Source organism: Salvia hispanica, chromosome 4 (assembly GCF_029641045.1).
Source record: "Salvia hispanica isolate PSC_SH4W2 chromosome 4, Shi_PSC_v1, whole genome shotgun sequence".
NCBI lineage: Eukaryota > Viridiplantae > Streptophyta > Magnoliopsida > Lamiales > Lamiaceae > Salvia > Salvia hispanica.
In genome coordinates this window covers 48619008-48634086 of record NC_142695.1, presented here as the reverse complement: position 1 = coordinate 48634086, position 15079 = coordinate 48619008, and the positions used below count along the sequence as shown (strand labels likewise).

The 15079-nt window shown below is 35.4% G+C and overlaps 2 protein-coding genes across 3 annotated transcripts; one reads left to right on the top strand and one right to left on the bottom strand.

Annotated features, from left to right (window-relative positions):
• Nucleotides 1–2785: 2785 nt before the first annotated feature.
• LOC125192528 (transcription factor bHLH49-like) lies at nt 2786–4053 on the bottom strand. 2 transcript variants are annotated; one of them, XM_089069674.1, is made up of 4 exons: nt 3843–4053; nt 3625–3747; nt 3475–3553; nt 2786–3416 (listed from the first exon to the last, which is right to left on the bottom strand). In XM_089069674.1, the coding sequence occupies exons 1-4, from the start codon at nt 4026–4028 to the stop codon at nt 3373–3375; spliced, it is 432 nt and encodes a 143-aa protein (XP_088925800.1). In that variant the 5' UTR covers nt 4029–4053; the 3' UTR covers nt 2786–3372. The 2 variants fall into 2 exon arrangements, with proteins under 2 accessions (XP_088925800.1, XP_088925801.1); XM_089069675.1 differs by having other exon boundaries at nt 2786–3403.
• A 2676-nt stretch (nt 4054–6729) lies between these two features.
• On the top strand, nt 6730–13441 carry LOC125195283 (protein transport protein SEC23 E-like). Its single transcript, XM_089056494.1, has 12 exons — nt 6730–7665; nt 7755–7928; nt 8010–8171; nt 8805–8950; nt 9260–9335; nt 9481–9650; nt 9905–9977; nt 10682–10759; nt 11529–11690; nt 11783–12046; nt 12669–12773; nt 12897–13441. The coding sequence occupies exons 1-12, from the start codon at nt 6898–6900 to the stop codon at nt 13047–13049; spliced, it is 2331 nt and encodes a 776-aa protein (XP_088912620.1). The 5' UTR covers nt 6730–6897; the 3' UTR covers nt 13050–13441.
• The last annotated feature ends 1638 nt before the right edge of the window (nt 13442–15079 follow it).

Below are 15079 nucleotides of genomic sequence, written 5' to 3'. Positions count from 1 at the left end.
ACCCCATCGCAACTTAGAGCATCCGCAATGGTCGGTAGGCCAGCCATAAGCCAGCCATTCTCTCCCCTGCCACGTCAGCAACACTAAAAAAACCACCTGCCACATCAGATTTAGGCCAGCCATAGGCCAGCCGCAATAAAAATAATTCAAAATATACTATATTTACGGAATTAAATTTACGACACATATACTGAAAAAATTCGTTAATTTTATTTAAATAAAAAAAGTACATTAACCAAAAATAAAAAAAATTACATAATAAAATAAAATCTGGGCTTCCACACACGAGCCACCGCCCCACTCTACTCCTCACTAATTTATTAAAAAATACATTAACAAATGTTAGTATGCTTTGAATCCATTATAGTTTGCCGCTAGCCGAACGGGGGTCTCGGTCCGGGGGCGCGGAGAGGTCCCCGGGCCGACGGTATGACATGTTTCTGTTTTAGGTCTTAAATTTGTATTGGGTCTAGCCCGTCGTCTGTGTGCCTATTTAAAAATTACATAATTAAAAAAATTCATAAAAAAACATTTAAAAAATACATTATATATTTTTTCAAAAAAAAAAAATTAAAAAAATTAAAAAATAGCGCTGGCCGATCGCTGGCCGATCGGCACGCCACAATGGCGGCCCGCGCATCGGCTAGCGCATCGGCCAGCGCAACGCGATCGGCTAGCCCACGCCGAAATTTTGGCCGATTTCCCGCTAGCCTACTCCAATGGTTTGGCTAGCCACGTCAATCGGCTAGCCGATGGCTAGCCTACCATTGCGGATGCTCTTAACCTAAGCTTCATGTACTAAAGCAGACTTTATATACAAAATTTTAAGAAATGTAATGGAAAGTAGTTGAAAAAGTTAGTGGTACCTAATGCTTTTATATATTAATTTTATAATAAAAATGTAAGTGAAATGAATTAGTGAAGTATAAAGTTTACAACCAAAATAGTAAAAATAAGAATATCAATTAATTAGGAATTGATTAAAAAAGAAATTGGTGCCATTTATTGAGGAAGGATGGAGGGAGTAACATCAATCTACGAACCTTTCGTAGTAGTTGTGGACCCTTTATTGGTTCGTTAGAGCATCCGCAACGGTGGCGTCCGTCCGTCCGTCTGTGCCGCTGAGCACGAGTTCGTCCGTCCGCCGCTGCAAGCTGTCCGTCCGTGCCAGCGGCACAGCGCTGCTCTTAGCTAAGAGCACGTCCGTGCCGCTGAGCAGCCCTACGTGGCGTCTTCTTATTGGCCAATGGCATAGCCGTTGACAAATTTGAAATTTCTTTTTTTAAAAAAATTCATAAATAATTCAAAATAATACCAAAAAATAAAAATAAAATTGGATTCCCAAAAAATACCGAGGTGTGCATACGACGAGGTCTCCCCCACGCCGAGGTGTGCATACGATGGTGAACGAGAGGATCGAAAGAAGATACACAATGCGCGATACAGGAGCCCACATTGAGCTACAAAAAGATCTAATCAATCACATTTGGGCGAAATTCGGCAACGAGTAGTGTGTCTTTTTAATTTTATTGATTTTAATTGTGTAATTTTTAATTTTTAGGATTTTAATTATGTAATTTTTAATTATTTTGTAATTTGTAATAGTATTTCGGGTATTTTTAATGCATTTTTAATATTGTGGAAATGTTTTTATTTAAATTAAATAATAGAATGGTGAGACCCTTGAGCTTGTCCTTAGCTAAGAGCACGGATGTGGATGTTGTGCTCTTAGCTAAGAATAAGGAGCAAAAGTGGGTTCGGGCACACTTCCGTACTCTTAGCTAAAAGCACGGATGAAGATGCTCATATATCCGGAGTAATTCATGTCAATAAATCCATTATCCACCATTGTTTTAACTTTTAAGAAAGTCTAATGTTCAACTTATGATATTTGCTTTGACTTAATTTATTGGTTTTTTAATTGATCGAAATCTTTTTTCACCAACCATCTTTGACTTAATAAATCAAGATATGATCCCTTTTCTACCATAATGTATAACTTAAACATTATCCTCCTTCCCTTCACCAATAATCATCTCATTTTGTCATTTTCATTCATTTACTAATAAATATCCTATTTATCTTTTTTACTACCTCACATTTAACTAACTTTATTTTACTCACATTTCACTATAAAACTAGTAATGGAGTAATATAGTACTTATATAATAATCAGACATTGTTGAAAATTCTGAATCCAAATGTGTCGAATGAGAATACTAAGAAAATGGTAGGACATATCCTTTTAAAAAAGAGAATACAAACTTGAAATTTTAGAAGTGTCTCTAAAAAAGGAAAAAAAGGTTGAAAGGATAGTAGTTTTTGTTTGAAAACATGATAATGTTGTACCTAAAAATAATGTTAAATTAGATATCAATACTCCTGCGGTATTTTAAAAAAATATCTCATTTTACTATTTTGGAATGTCGGTGACTTAAAATTTTATTTAATTTTCAATATTAGATAAACCATAAATGACAGTATCATTCAACTAACTCATTAGGGTCACGTTCTATTATAAAATCAATTTATAAAAGTTTGAGTCCACATTTCACTAACTAATTTCTCTATTTTCATAAAATCAAACAAAATTTTAAAATTTGTGTCGAGTTAAAATGAGACTACAAATGAAGGATGGAGAGAGTTGACTACAAAAATTTCCGATTCTATCAAAGTAGGAAAATAATAGAAAAAATAAATAAAACTATGTTGCAATTCATTTTGCCCACTCGCAAATTCGCCGTTTGCTAAAACCATTGGTAACACACGTTTATTAACCATCTAGTAGAATAAAAATCACCATTGAGGCATGCAACTTCCAATCTTTAAATAAAAAATTAAAACCATTGATTAGATAGTGTAAACAAGTAAACAGTAAAATCACAAGAAATAAATCAAATGTAATTTGGATTACAGCTCAATTTCAAGAAGACATTTGGTCCAACTAACAGCTGTTTAAAGTATGACAAATCTAATCTTGAAAAATTTTATAGTTTCCATTACATTCCCAACTATCAAAGTTGAAATTCAAAATTCATTAAATTGAACCATAATAATTGCACTAGATAAATGATTAATATGAATATCCACAAGGAGAAAAGGAAGAATATTGTTAAAAAAAAATTCTAACATGATAATTGTCCCTTCATCGTCTAGTAGTACTACTAACTAGTTTTGTTGTGGATACTTTTTTCCCCAAAAAATTGATAATCATATCAAAATACAGAGCAAGAAGCAATGAAGGGGAAGGCTCCATTTTCTGTCACCACTTCTATAGCTTGAAAAGGCTATGTACAGAAGCCACTCTCACTTGGGTCTTCAAATTGAATAGAAATCAAGAATGGTAGTATATGAAAATGAGTCCATCATAGCTCAACTTTCATTTGAGCTTTGGGAAGAATCCCTGCACATATTAACTGAACACTTATCAAAATTTCATTCTTTTTTGACATTCCACACCAAAATGTAACACACCTTGAAAGTTTTGCATCTGGCCTGGTCCGAATCCCATCTGCACAACGCTATGCAGTTCGTCTTCCCAAAACGAAGAAACCTACACAAGATCATATTAACACACAAAATTCTCATTTCTAAAGCTGGATCAAGGCTCAAACTACCACATACTTGAGAGGCACCAAAGTTGTCCATTTGAATCCGTTTGTTTCTCCCATTGCTAGGCTGGAAAGGCGGATCGTTCCCACATGGAGATGGACACGGTGAGTACAACGAGCCACGAGAGTGGAACATCTGTAGCATTACACTCAAATCAGCCCCACACTAGAACACAAGCTGCAAAAAAAGTTGATGATCTGTTTTTTCAAGAATAGTTTCTTGCCACTTACATCCTTGGACATTGGTAGTGGTTCCATGTTGAAATCCATTCTTGGATTAACAGTAGCCAGTTTCATCGAAAGGAAACATTGCCAATTAACAAACTGTAGAGACATTGACCTCAACTTGGTGGTGTAGAGACTGCACATAATTAATGATCTCATCAAGCATAACGGCTTTGCCACTAACCTAAACATAGCACCATTTATTTTTGCGAGAAGTGATTATCCTGAAAACTCTGAATCTGACCACAATACTACCTTATTGCAACCAGGTACAAGATGTTGCAACATTTTCATCCTCTTACTGATCTTCTCTCTACGAACCTAACCAAGTAACCAACAACATTTTAAGAAAGAGGCGCTCTATGTAAAAGTAAAAGTATTGTGTTAGTGTTGAAAGAGTGAATTTGATTAGTACTCTTTGAGCGAGGCTATGGGCGTGTGTAGACATGGATGTAGTCCTTAGGTGGTTCTGGAAGATGAGGTCTCTTTGTTTGGATGTGATTGGAAAGCGTTGAATCGGTTTTCACCAGCATTGCCATTGTTGTTGTTGTAGTTTGAAGCAGTTGGAGAGGAGACCATTGCTGACTCAAAGGGATCATTCTCCATTGAATTTGATGACGGGGTTTTGCGGAGAAAAGATCTTTCTTGGAACACAAAATGTGGAGCAGGAAAGGGTGATTGGCTGATTGCGTTTATGCTGATCATTTAAATAAACAGACAAAACAAGTGATGAATACTGTTTGTACTGCCAAAAAGGAAGGAAGTCAAGACACAAAGAGAATGAAAGAGGAAACAACAAGCTATGCTAAATCATCTTCTCTTTCTCTCTCTCTTTTTATTTTCCAAGGGCGAGAGGTTGTTGTATAGTATTTGCATCAATATGAATGGTTAAGATTCTTCAACTGAGAGTTGACAATAACTTAATATCAAACATCCTTTGTTACTCTGACATCATAAAAAAATTCTCATAAGTATTTAGGACAACACCAAGTAATAAACGTTTGGAGAAGACAATTGGTAGTACAGAGTTAGCTTAGTTATTATACAATTAAAGTTGATGTAGAAATACACTATAAATGTCTTCTCTAACAAATAAAGTATGATAGTATTAGATTATTGAACTTATCCAAAGTTTAAAGATGCGTACCTTTTTTAGTTCTTAATTAATTAAGCCAAGTCTTAAAATCCAAAATCATAATTCATAGGTTTTCGATTCAAATTATCATACAACGAAAACTCCTTTGTTTGCCGTAGAATAATTCACCAACGTTGAGTGCTCCCATCTTTCTATATTACTCCCTCCGTCCTCCATTAGGAGTAACACTTTGACCGAACACGGATTTTAAGAAATGTAAAAAAAAATTGGTTGAAAAAGTTAGTGGAACGTGAGACTCACTTTTTTATATTGATTTTATAATAAAATGTGAGTGAAATGAGTTAGTGAAATGTGAGGCCCACTTACTATTTATGGTAAAAATGAAATACTACTCTTAATTGGGGACGAACCAAAATGTAAAAATTAGTAACTCTTATTTGGGAACGGAGGGAGTACTACTACTACTAATATATTAAAAGCAATTTAAGACCATCATTAATTTCCTCCCTAATATTCTATGGGGAGATTTATGCAGTCCCCCACTTTCTCTCTTCTTTTTTTCTGCTCGATCTCTTCTTCTCCTTATTTGCTTATATTTATTTTATTAAACGTGAATTTAATGGATCGATAACGCGCCACTATAATTATTATGTACATCATTTATAATGCTTTAAAATAGGTAATTATTGCAACATTGATGACCCCTCACAGTAGTCCATAGTCCATACACAAGTCCAATGTTCACATTTAAAATTTCATGTATAAACTTCAAACAATTGTAATTTGAAACAAGACATTAGAAATTCGATTTGGTCACATACATACACAAAGTGAACGAGCCTTCAAATATATATGGTTCCATTATAGTCCAAATCTTTTCGTAATAAGACACAATTTAGAGATGCGAGTTGGGCTTAGCAGACGATTTCCAAATAGGCCCAACCTCTATATTGTCCGGTTCATGTCTGGCCCAATTAAACAAATAAGTAGGCGCTCACCAATTTTTCAGAATCAATTTTAGTGAAATGTAAAAGCTTAAAGAAATCTATGTGAAAATGCTCAAATCGAAATTTTTAATTTAATCAAAATGGCGGAGATAAATTTTACGAGTTAACACATGAGCAAAATAAAGAAAAAATCATCAAATATTACCCATGTCAGAAATATTTCAAATGTAAAATAAATTTAATGCAGCAGACAACAATATATGAATGTTCGAGAAAAAACAACAATATACTATGAAAATAGTAATTATATTGTCTGCAATTAAGATCAATTTTTAAAAAAATAATTAAAGAGAATCTCAACTTACGGTCTACAATAAAAGTCCATGACATTTGGATTTTAGATCAGAATCTTATTTAACTCGAACCAGTTTAAAAGTTCATAATTTGAAAGAATATAGTAAATTCAAATGAATTTAAAATATCAAAAAATTGATTATGAAAATCTTAATTTCATAACTAAATCTACAAAAAATCCAAATAAAAACTTTGAATATATTTAATTAGATATATTCAATTCAAGTTTTAACATAAAAATATTATTCAATACGAGTAATAATTTAAGAGATAAGTAGTAGTATATAGCATGAGTGATTTGGGATAATAAATTAGTATCTAAGATAGAAGAAAAAGAAATTGGATTGGATGCATCAGAAAAGTTGGAAGTGATTAATATTGGTAATTGAAATTAATTAAATTTTGGTGAACCCTAGCAGCATAATGATATTTGTTAGTATTAGGAGAATTACACAATAATAATAGGAGTAATAGATTATAGATGGAGGGGTAATTTAGCTTGAATTACGTTTCATAGGCCAATTGCTTTCACACACAACACGACTTGGTTTCTTCCGGGCCGGCGTCATTCATCGCCATTCTCTTCCTCCTCTTTTCTCGAAAACCCTCCTCCAGAAAACCCCCAATTCCTTAATTTCCCCGACCAATTTCCGATTTGCCGATAATGGCCGCGCCGGAGCTAGCTCAAACCGAACCGGAGGGAATTGAGGGAGTCCGGATGACGTGGCTGAATTGGCCGCGATCCAAGGTGGAGGCGTCCAAGAGCGTGATCCCGATCGCAACCTCAATTCAGCCGATCCGCCCCCATGTGGATCTGCAGATCCTGCCATACGCGCCTCTACGCTGCAAGACCTGCTCCGCCGTCCTTAACCCCTTCTGCCGAGTTGATTTCACTGCCTTTATATGGATCTGCCCCTTCTGCTTCCAGAGGAACCATTTCCCGCAGCACTATAACTCCATTTCGCAGACCAATTTGCCCGCTGAATTGTACCCCAATTTTCCATCGGTTGAGTATTTGATCCCCAATTACCAGAATTCGCAGAATTTCAACCAGGCTTCTCCGATTTATTTGTTTATTCTCGATACGTGCATGATCGAGGAGGAGTTGGAGTTTGCCAAATCGTCGCTCAAACGGGCGCTTGGGATGCTTCCCGAAAATGCTATGGTTGGGTTTATATCGTATGGCACGCAGGTGCAGGTGCACGAATTGGGGTTCTCGGAGATGTCAAAGGTTTATGTGTTTAGGGGATCCAAAGACATATCTAAAGATCAGGTCTTGGAGCAATTAGGCCTTTCTGTATCAGGGGGTAGGCGCCCTGGTCCCGGTATGCACAAGGGTGGTGGTGGTGGACCGAGCCCTGTGGCTGGAGCTGGGCCGGGGATCAACAGATTTTTGTTACCTGCCTCCGAATGCGAATACACATTGGATTCAGTAATATTTCTTTACTGTCATATGCATATTAAGTTTTTGCTTTGGACTTTGCACATCGAGTTTTATTTAGCAATTGAATTGTGTTGCAGTTGTTGGATGAGTTGTCCACAGATCAATGGCCAATTGCACCGGGTAATAGAGCATTGAGATGCACAGGAGTTGCGCTGAGCGTTGGCAGTGGACTTTTGAGTGCATCAACTGCAGGGACTGGTGCCAGGATGATATTATTAGTCGGAGGTCCATGCACAGAAGGTCCTGGATCGGTAAAGTTTTAATTTTTACATATAAGCTCCATATAACAAAAATTGGATGGACTGGTAATAACAATGGTCTTTGGCTTGTAGATTGTCTCAAAAGATCTATCTGATCCAGTCCGTTCACATAAGGATCTTGACAAGGATGCAGCACCCTTCTTCAAAAAAGCAGTCCATTTTTACGATGAACTTGGAAAACAGTTGGTCAATCAAGGCCATGTGCTGGACGTCTTTGCCTCTGCTCTCGATCAGGTTTGTATTAATTGTGCATTCACCATCATGCTACATGTGTTTTTGTGAAACTGAAGGAAATTGCTGGTTCAAAATTTTGCCTTTTCTGACCTCTCTATCATCTTTCTGGAGCGAGGTTTCATAGTGATAGTGAAGTGAGATTACATGTGCTGGGGATGGCAACTTATAACCTAATGCATATTTTAAGTTAACAGTAACACAATTGTATACAACATGCATTATTAGAATCATACTTGAAACCTTATATACTTGCCTATTAAACGAATGCTCCTATATAAAAATCGTCTCTCGCATTCCCTTGTATGGATATCCTAGCATGAATCTCGATGTTTTTAAGCTCCCCCAAAACCAGACTACATACCTAGAAATTGTTTTTATGCACAATTAGTGCATCCTCTTTTTCAACCATTATGATAAATGTGAAACATGGATGGTGGGTATATTTTCGAATTTATTTCCTGACCCATATTTAGCATTGCCTTGATTTGTTTAGGATTTGATGCATCTTATACCTTTGCAAGATTCCAATTTCAACCAATTTCCTTGATTTGTTTAGGATTTGATGCATCTAATACCTTTGCAAGATTCCAATTTCAACCAATTCTGGCTTTGCTTAACAGTGTGATTCTTCAGGTTGGGATTGCTGAGATGAAGGTTGCCATTGAAAAAACTGGTGGACTTGTCGTTCTGTCTGAGAGTTTTGGCCACTCTGTATTTAAGGATTCATTCAAGCGTATTTTTGAAGTTGGAGGAGAGCAGTCATTGGGGCTTGCATTCAAGTAAGTTGATACAAGAGTTAGAAGTGGTCTTTCCCAGTGGCATGTTAACAAAGCAAAGGAGGATGTACTATCTTTTGTTCTAATCAGCATTTTGCTTATTTTATTTATATGAATCCGGATTATGCCGTTTCTTGTTTGTTTCGTAGACTTGAACAATTATCTTAGAAATACAACCCTATTTCACTTAAGGTGAAATATTGCGTTTGTCTGGATTTTGAACCTGATTTGATGATGCATTGAGTTTTGTCTGTCAGAATGTTATGGTCATTTCTAAAATCTGAATTAATAATCATCGCTGCAAACTTCTAGTGGTACGCTGGAGATCAACTGCTCAAAGGATATTAAAGTCCAAGGAATCATTGGCCCATGTACCTCACTTGAGAAGGTAATTTATTTTAAACTCATCTTACTGGCTTAGTAATCAGTGTTAGACTCCAATTATAGTTCTGTTTGTGCAATGTTGTTTATGCTGTTACAGTGACTTGTCATCTTCTCGGAAACTGATGTGATGATCACAAATTTTTATGCAGAAAGGGCCTTCTGTTGCTAGCACAGTTATAGGGCAGGGCAATTCTACAGCTTGGAAGATGTGTGGCCTTGACAAAAGTACATGCTTAACGGTTTTCTTTGACGTTTCATCTAGTGAAAAGTCTGATCCTTCAGGACCAAGTTCTCAATTATACCTACAATTCCTAACTAGGTATGGGTGACCTTTATGAGTGCTAGAAACAGGACCAAAACCTATCAAAAGCATGTGAATGAACTTCAACTAGTGGTACCAACTTTTGTTGGTCTTTTTTTTCTTTATCAAAATTTTTCTACCAATTTTGTAATCCAAGATGGTAATCCTAGCTCTTCCCATCTTTGTGGAGATGGCTATTTCCATCTTATCAATGAGTATTCTCAACCTACAGATTGTGAGTTGTAATAAAATCTTTATTCACTTGGATACAGTTATCAAAGCTCTGATGGTCAGATGCGGCTAAGAGTCACAACTGTTACACGACGATGGGCTGTGGGCAATGAGGTTGGTTATTTCCTTTTTCTCCCAATATTTTTCTTATTGTTTCATTTTTCCGGGAAGATCATTTGATAAGAAAATGTCGTTTATATTTTTTTGAAAAATGCATCCGAGGTGCAAGCGTCTCTCTCAAGGACCTTTTAAGTTGCGTTCTTAGATAGAGTATTTGTAGAACAAACTAAAACATACAAAAAGAGTTCATAAAAGTGAAAATGATGGGAAAAAGATACCTCTAGATGATGAAGAGGAAGAAGACGAGGAGACATTTATTTATTGAAACTAGTCATTGTTCAACGTGTTGTTAGCATGTTAACATGTTTTAGGAAATTATTACTTGATTTGCTGTGCATATAGGAAAGTATAATTTATTCAATGAGTATAAGGTTGCATTGTTCCTTATGTTTACATTTTTAGCATGTGAATTAATCCTTCCTCTTGGGACAAAAAAATGGTTATGGTCAAATCTTTTCTGCGATGTTTTAATATGTAAGTGATTTATGTTCACTGGCTTCTCATGATTAAATGCATGTTGGAAATATGAGTTCATAGATTTGTGTCTTAAAACTATTTGATTTTAAACTTAGTTGTAACTTTTAAGTATAGTAAATGATTATGTTGGATCCTAGTCTTTCATATATTGCACAGTCCAAGTTTAACATTGAATATATCTAGCTATGCCTGAAATTCTTCCCCATTTTCTGTATGCGCAGGATTTAGTTCAAGGATTTGATCAAGAGGTTGCCGCTGTAGTAATGGCTAGACTAGCTTCTTATAAAATGGAAATGGAGGTAGTACATGTCTTATATCTTTGGCCTAAGAGTAAACCTGGATAATGGGTTTCTTCCACTAGGGCATTTGAAAAGTGAAATGTGTGAAATTTGTGTTATTTCTGCCTAATATTACTCCCTCTGCCCCAAGATATTTGATTGACTTATTTTTTGCACTCGTTTTGAAAAAATTGCAATAAATAGTTAGAGTGGATAAATAGTAACGTAAAGCGAGAATAATGTAGAGAAGCATCTTATCTACATTATTCTCGCTTTTACGTTACTATTTATCCACTCTAACTATTTATTGCAATTTTTTCAAAACGAGTGCAAAAAATAAGTCAATCAAATATCTTGGGACGGAGGGAGTATTACTTAACCGATAAAATGAAATGTGTGAAATTTGTGACAGATTGCTATTAAGAAAACAAATGGTTGTATTTTAGAGCAAAATAGCTTTGACAAAATGTCAACAGACTTACTAAGATGGACAGAAGATAATAATTGGGTTACCAAATATCATACATATGACTTTTATACAATTAATGAACACTATGTATAATATTCAGTTCTTGGTTAATAAATCTAGTTTGGTTTTATTATGAAATACCAACCCTTTGGTGATACATCCTTTTGATTACTTTTCCGATAATAATAATGTTTATATATGAACGTATTTAGAACTGAATCTAGTTTGTCAAGGGTAGAAAGAATAAACAATCAATCAAATTGGTGTTATAGAGGTTAATTTGATTTGATTCATATACTTTAATTGGTGAACATGTTTCAGGAAGGTTTTGATGCGACAAGATGGTTAGATAGGAATCTGATACGCCTGTGTTCCAAATTTGGGGAATACCGCAAAGAGGATCCGGCGTCATTCACTTTAAACTCCTTTTTTTCGTTGTTTCCTCAGTTCATGTTTAATCTACGACGGTCACAATTTGTACAGGTCATATGGTGCTCTCAGTGTTCAAGTTTCTTCTATAATTTTTTTAATATTTTGTTATAGTTTTTAATCACTCTAGTTTTCCCTCTCTCTAGGTGTTCAACAATAGTCCAGATGAGACAGCCTATTTCCGCATTTTGTTGAATCGTGAGACTATAAGCAATGCTGTAGTCATGATTCAACCATCATTGATATCATACGGCTTTGATTCACTTCCTGGACCAGCTTTGCTTGATGTTCAGTCCATTGCAGCGGATCGTATTCTCCTGCTGGACTCTTATTTTAGTGTTGTTATCTTTCATGGAATGACTATTGCCCAGTGGAGGAATATGGGCTACCAGAACCAGCCAGAAAATCAGGTATGTTTTATAAATTCTGCTCTTCCTGTTTGGTGAATGTTGTTACATTGAAACTCTTTAGGTAGAGAGCCTATTGTTTTCTCAATTGAATTTAAGCTTTCTGTCAATTTTGTGTACTGAAATTCAACATTTTATTTTATTTCCTGCTCTGGCTGTCTTTTAGTGTGGGTAAAATGACACCGAACACATAGAAGGGAAATCTTTTGGGAAACTGCATATTAGCTTATAATAGCTAATAAGCTTCTTTTGCTACGCAAACCAATTTTAATTCACGAGAGCATAGGAGTATGCTCGAACTTTCTGGAATTTTGATGTATTTCTCTAATTTATGAACTGGTCACTGATCTTCAAGTTCCTTTTCATGGAGTATTATTATGGCTAATAATGTGTATCGAGAAGACATCTTATCTATTCCATCCTGTTCTAAGAGCTCTTGGTCTTTTGTATTGTAACAATTGCAATTCCTACTCTAGGTTTGTTCATGCAGTTGTTTTCTTGTTCTTCCTGTTCCATTCCATAATTTTACGGGTCATAGCTTCATCTTTGCTGCACTACATTAGGGTGATACTGTGTTTCCACGTACATGAGAATTTTCATCTGATAAGCCTTCCTGCATTCCTAGGGTTTTGCTATGTTGTTACAAGCTCCACAGGAGGATTCTCAATTAATTCTCCGTGACCGTTTTCCTGTACCAAGGCTCGTGGTCTGTGATCAGCACGGTTCTCAGGTACTTAACCCCATGACATTATTTATTCTACATTTCATGTCTCAAATGTGTGTTTATGTAACTTATGTGAAACTTTGTTTTTTATTGATTCATCTTTAAACGTGTGGAAAATGTTTGCCACAGGCAAGGTTTTTGCTGGCAAAGTTGAATCCTTCAGCTACCTACAGTAATGCACAAGATATGATGCACCCGGGCTCAGATGTCATCTTCACTGATGACGTGAGTCTACAAGTTTTCATTGAACACCTTCAAAGGCTCGCAGTCCAAGCTTCTTAACAATGTTATACGAGTGAATTATGCCTCTTCTGGGTGTTCCTGTCTGAAACTATGCCTTATTGTCGTCCAATTGCGAGAATGAGGTTAGACCCTCACTGTTTGAACGATGAGTAGTTGTTGCTATTCCTTTTGGGCTCGAGTGGTCTCTTGCTTCATTGGTTCTGTGGTGCTCGCAGAATTTGTAACTTGATTAGTTATTGGATAAACTTCAGGGTATAGTTGTAAGTTAAAAAAAAATGACATTTTTGTGTTTGACCTAAGTTTCAGAATTATATATTGGTAGCCCCACCCCTACTTGAAATTTTTGTATTGAATTTGAGGATGTAATCTTGATGGAGGGTTTTTCTCATTTCTATTTGGAAGAGAGTGATTGTAATAATTTTTTGGTTTTACATGCTCTATTTTGATTTCTTGCTACGTTGCTGAGAATTAGGGAGTAGTGAAAGTATATGGAGATTCAGATATGTAGCGCTCACACTTTGGAAAACTGGAATAGACTTCAATGGATTCAGCATTCAGATTTTATATCAAATTAAGAACCGATTTGAAAATCCGAATTTTGAGAGAATATAAATTTAAATTGATTTAAAACATCTGCAAATTCTTATAACCAAAAAACATTACTTTTCATAATTCATAAAATAAATTATAAACATAAATTAGCCTCTGAATGAAACGCTAGTAAAATTTACGAAGCTCAATTTTCGCAGAGTTGATAAAAAGGTCATGTTTTAGATCTTTTTGAACAAACACTACAAAGTTTCAAAATAGCGTTACCAGAAACCAAAGAGGAGAGTTGTAATTCTTCAATTTTCTACTATTGGGTATAAGATTTGAAATGCACTTCATATTTAGCCCCAACAAAGGTTAATCCAGTAGCAACCTAAATAAATTGTCATCTCATATTTTCATATGAGAAGAGAGGTTCAAAAAGTGTGTTAAATAAGTTTAGCCCCGACCAAGGATAGTTCAAATAAAGGGAATTTGTCCATTACAAACATGTAGTAGTACTACTCCATTTTTGTAGAAATCCTCTAAGTTTAAATCTAATTCATTTTGCATGGATTCGGTAATGCGACGTGGTATTGGTTAATTGCAACCAACATTTTTTCATTTTATTAAATAAAGGAGCAGCTCACAATTGACCACAAATTAAAATTTAATGCAAGTAGATTTATGAGCAAAACATTTTAAATTGGTGGTTGCATACATGGCAGAATGAAGGACTACTAGTATTTAGGAACGAGTTCAGAATTTGATATTTGTTCGAATTTATTCGAAGCTTTGAATTTCTAAAAAATTCAAACTTATTCGAAATATACGAACATCCAACTTTCAAATCTCACCCATTCGAAAACTGACAAAAACAACTTCCCAATAAATATCCAAAAGTCAAATTCAAAAATGTAAATATTTATATAATTTGATTATTTGTAAATTCGAACGGCTCTGGACAATATTATCACACAAAAAAAAAAAAAAAAATACCCGATCAATTATCAATCAGAAATTTGGCCTCCCATCAGTCATGCACTGCTCACCTTTATGTCATCCATATTATTATTAAAATCACAAACTCTAGTCTTGAGTATTATTTGCCCTCCAAGTCACTAATTAAGATAAAACTCTAGTCTTGAGTATTATTTGCCCTCCATGTCACTATCTTAAAGTTATTAGTCGTATTTTTCAGAACATCTTGCGTTATTTTAGTCATTTTCTTTTATAATAAAAAACTTTTATTTTCTCTTAAACACTAGTACTCCTATTATTTGAAAATAACATAAGATATAATCATAGAAGTAAATAGTACATGTCACACGTAGGGATGTCAATCTAGCCCGAAGCCCGCGGGTCGACCCAAATAACCCGGTAAAATCATAGGGTTAGGGCCAGAAAATTGTAACCCAAATACATAACCGGGTTACACGGGCTGACTCGTTTGGGTCGGCGGGTTATGCGGGCTGGCCCGGGTGGGTTGCGGGTTAGCCCATGGGTTGAGCATTTAAAAAAAATATTATCAAATTTTGGGT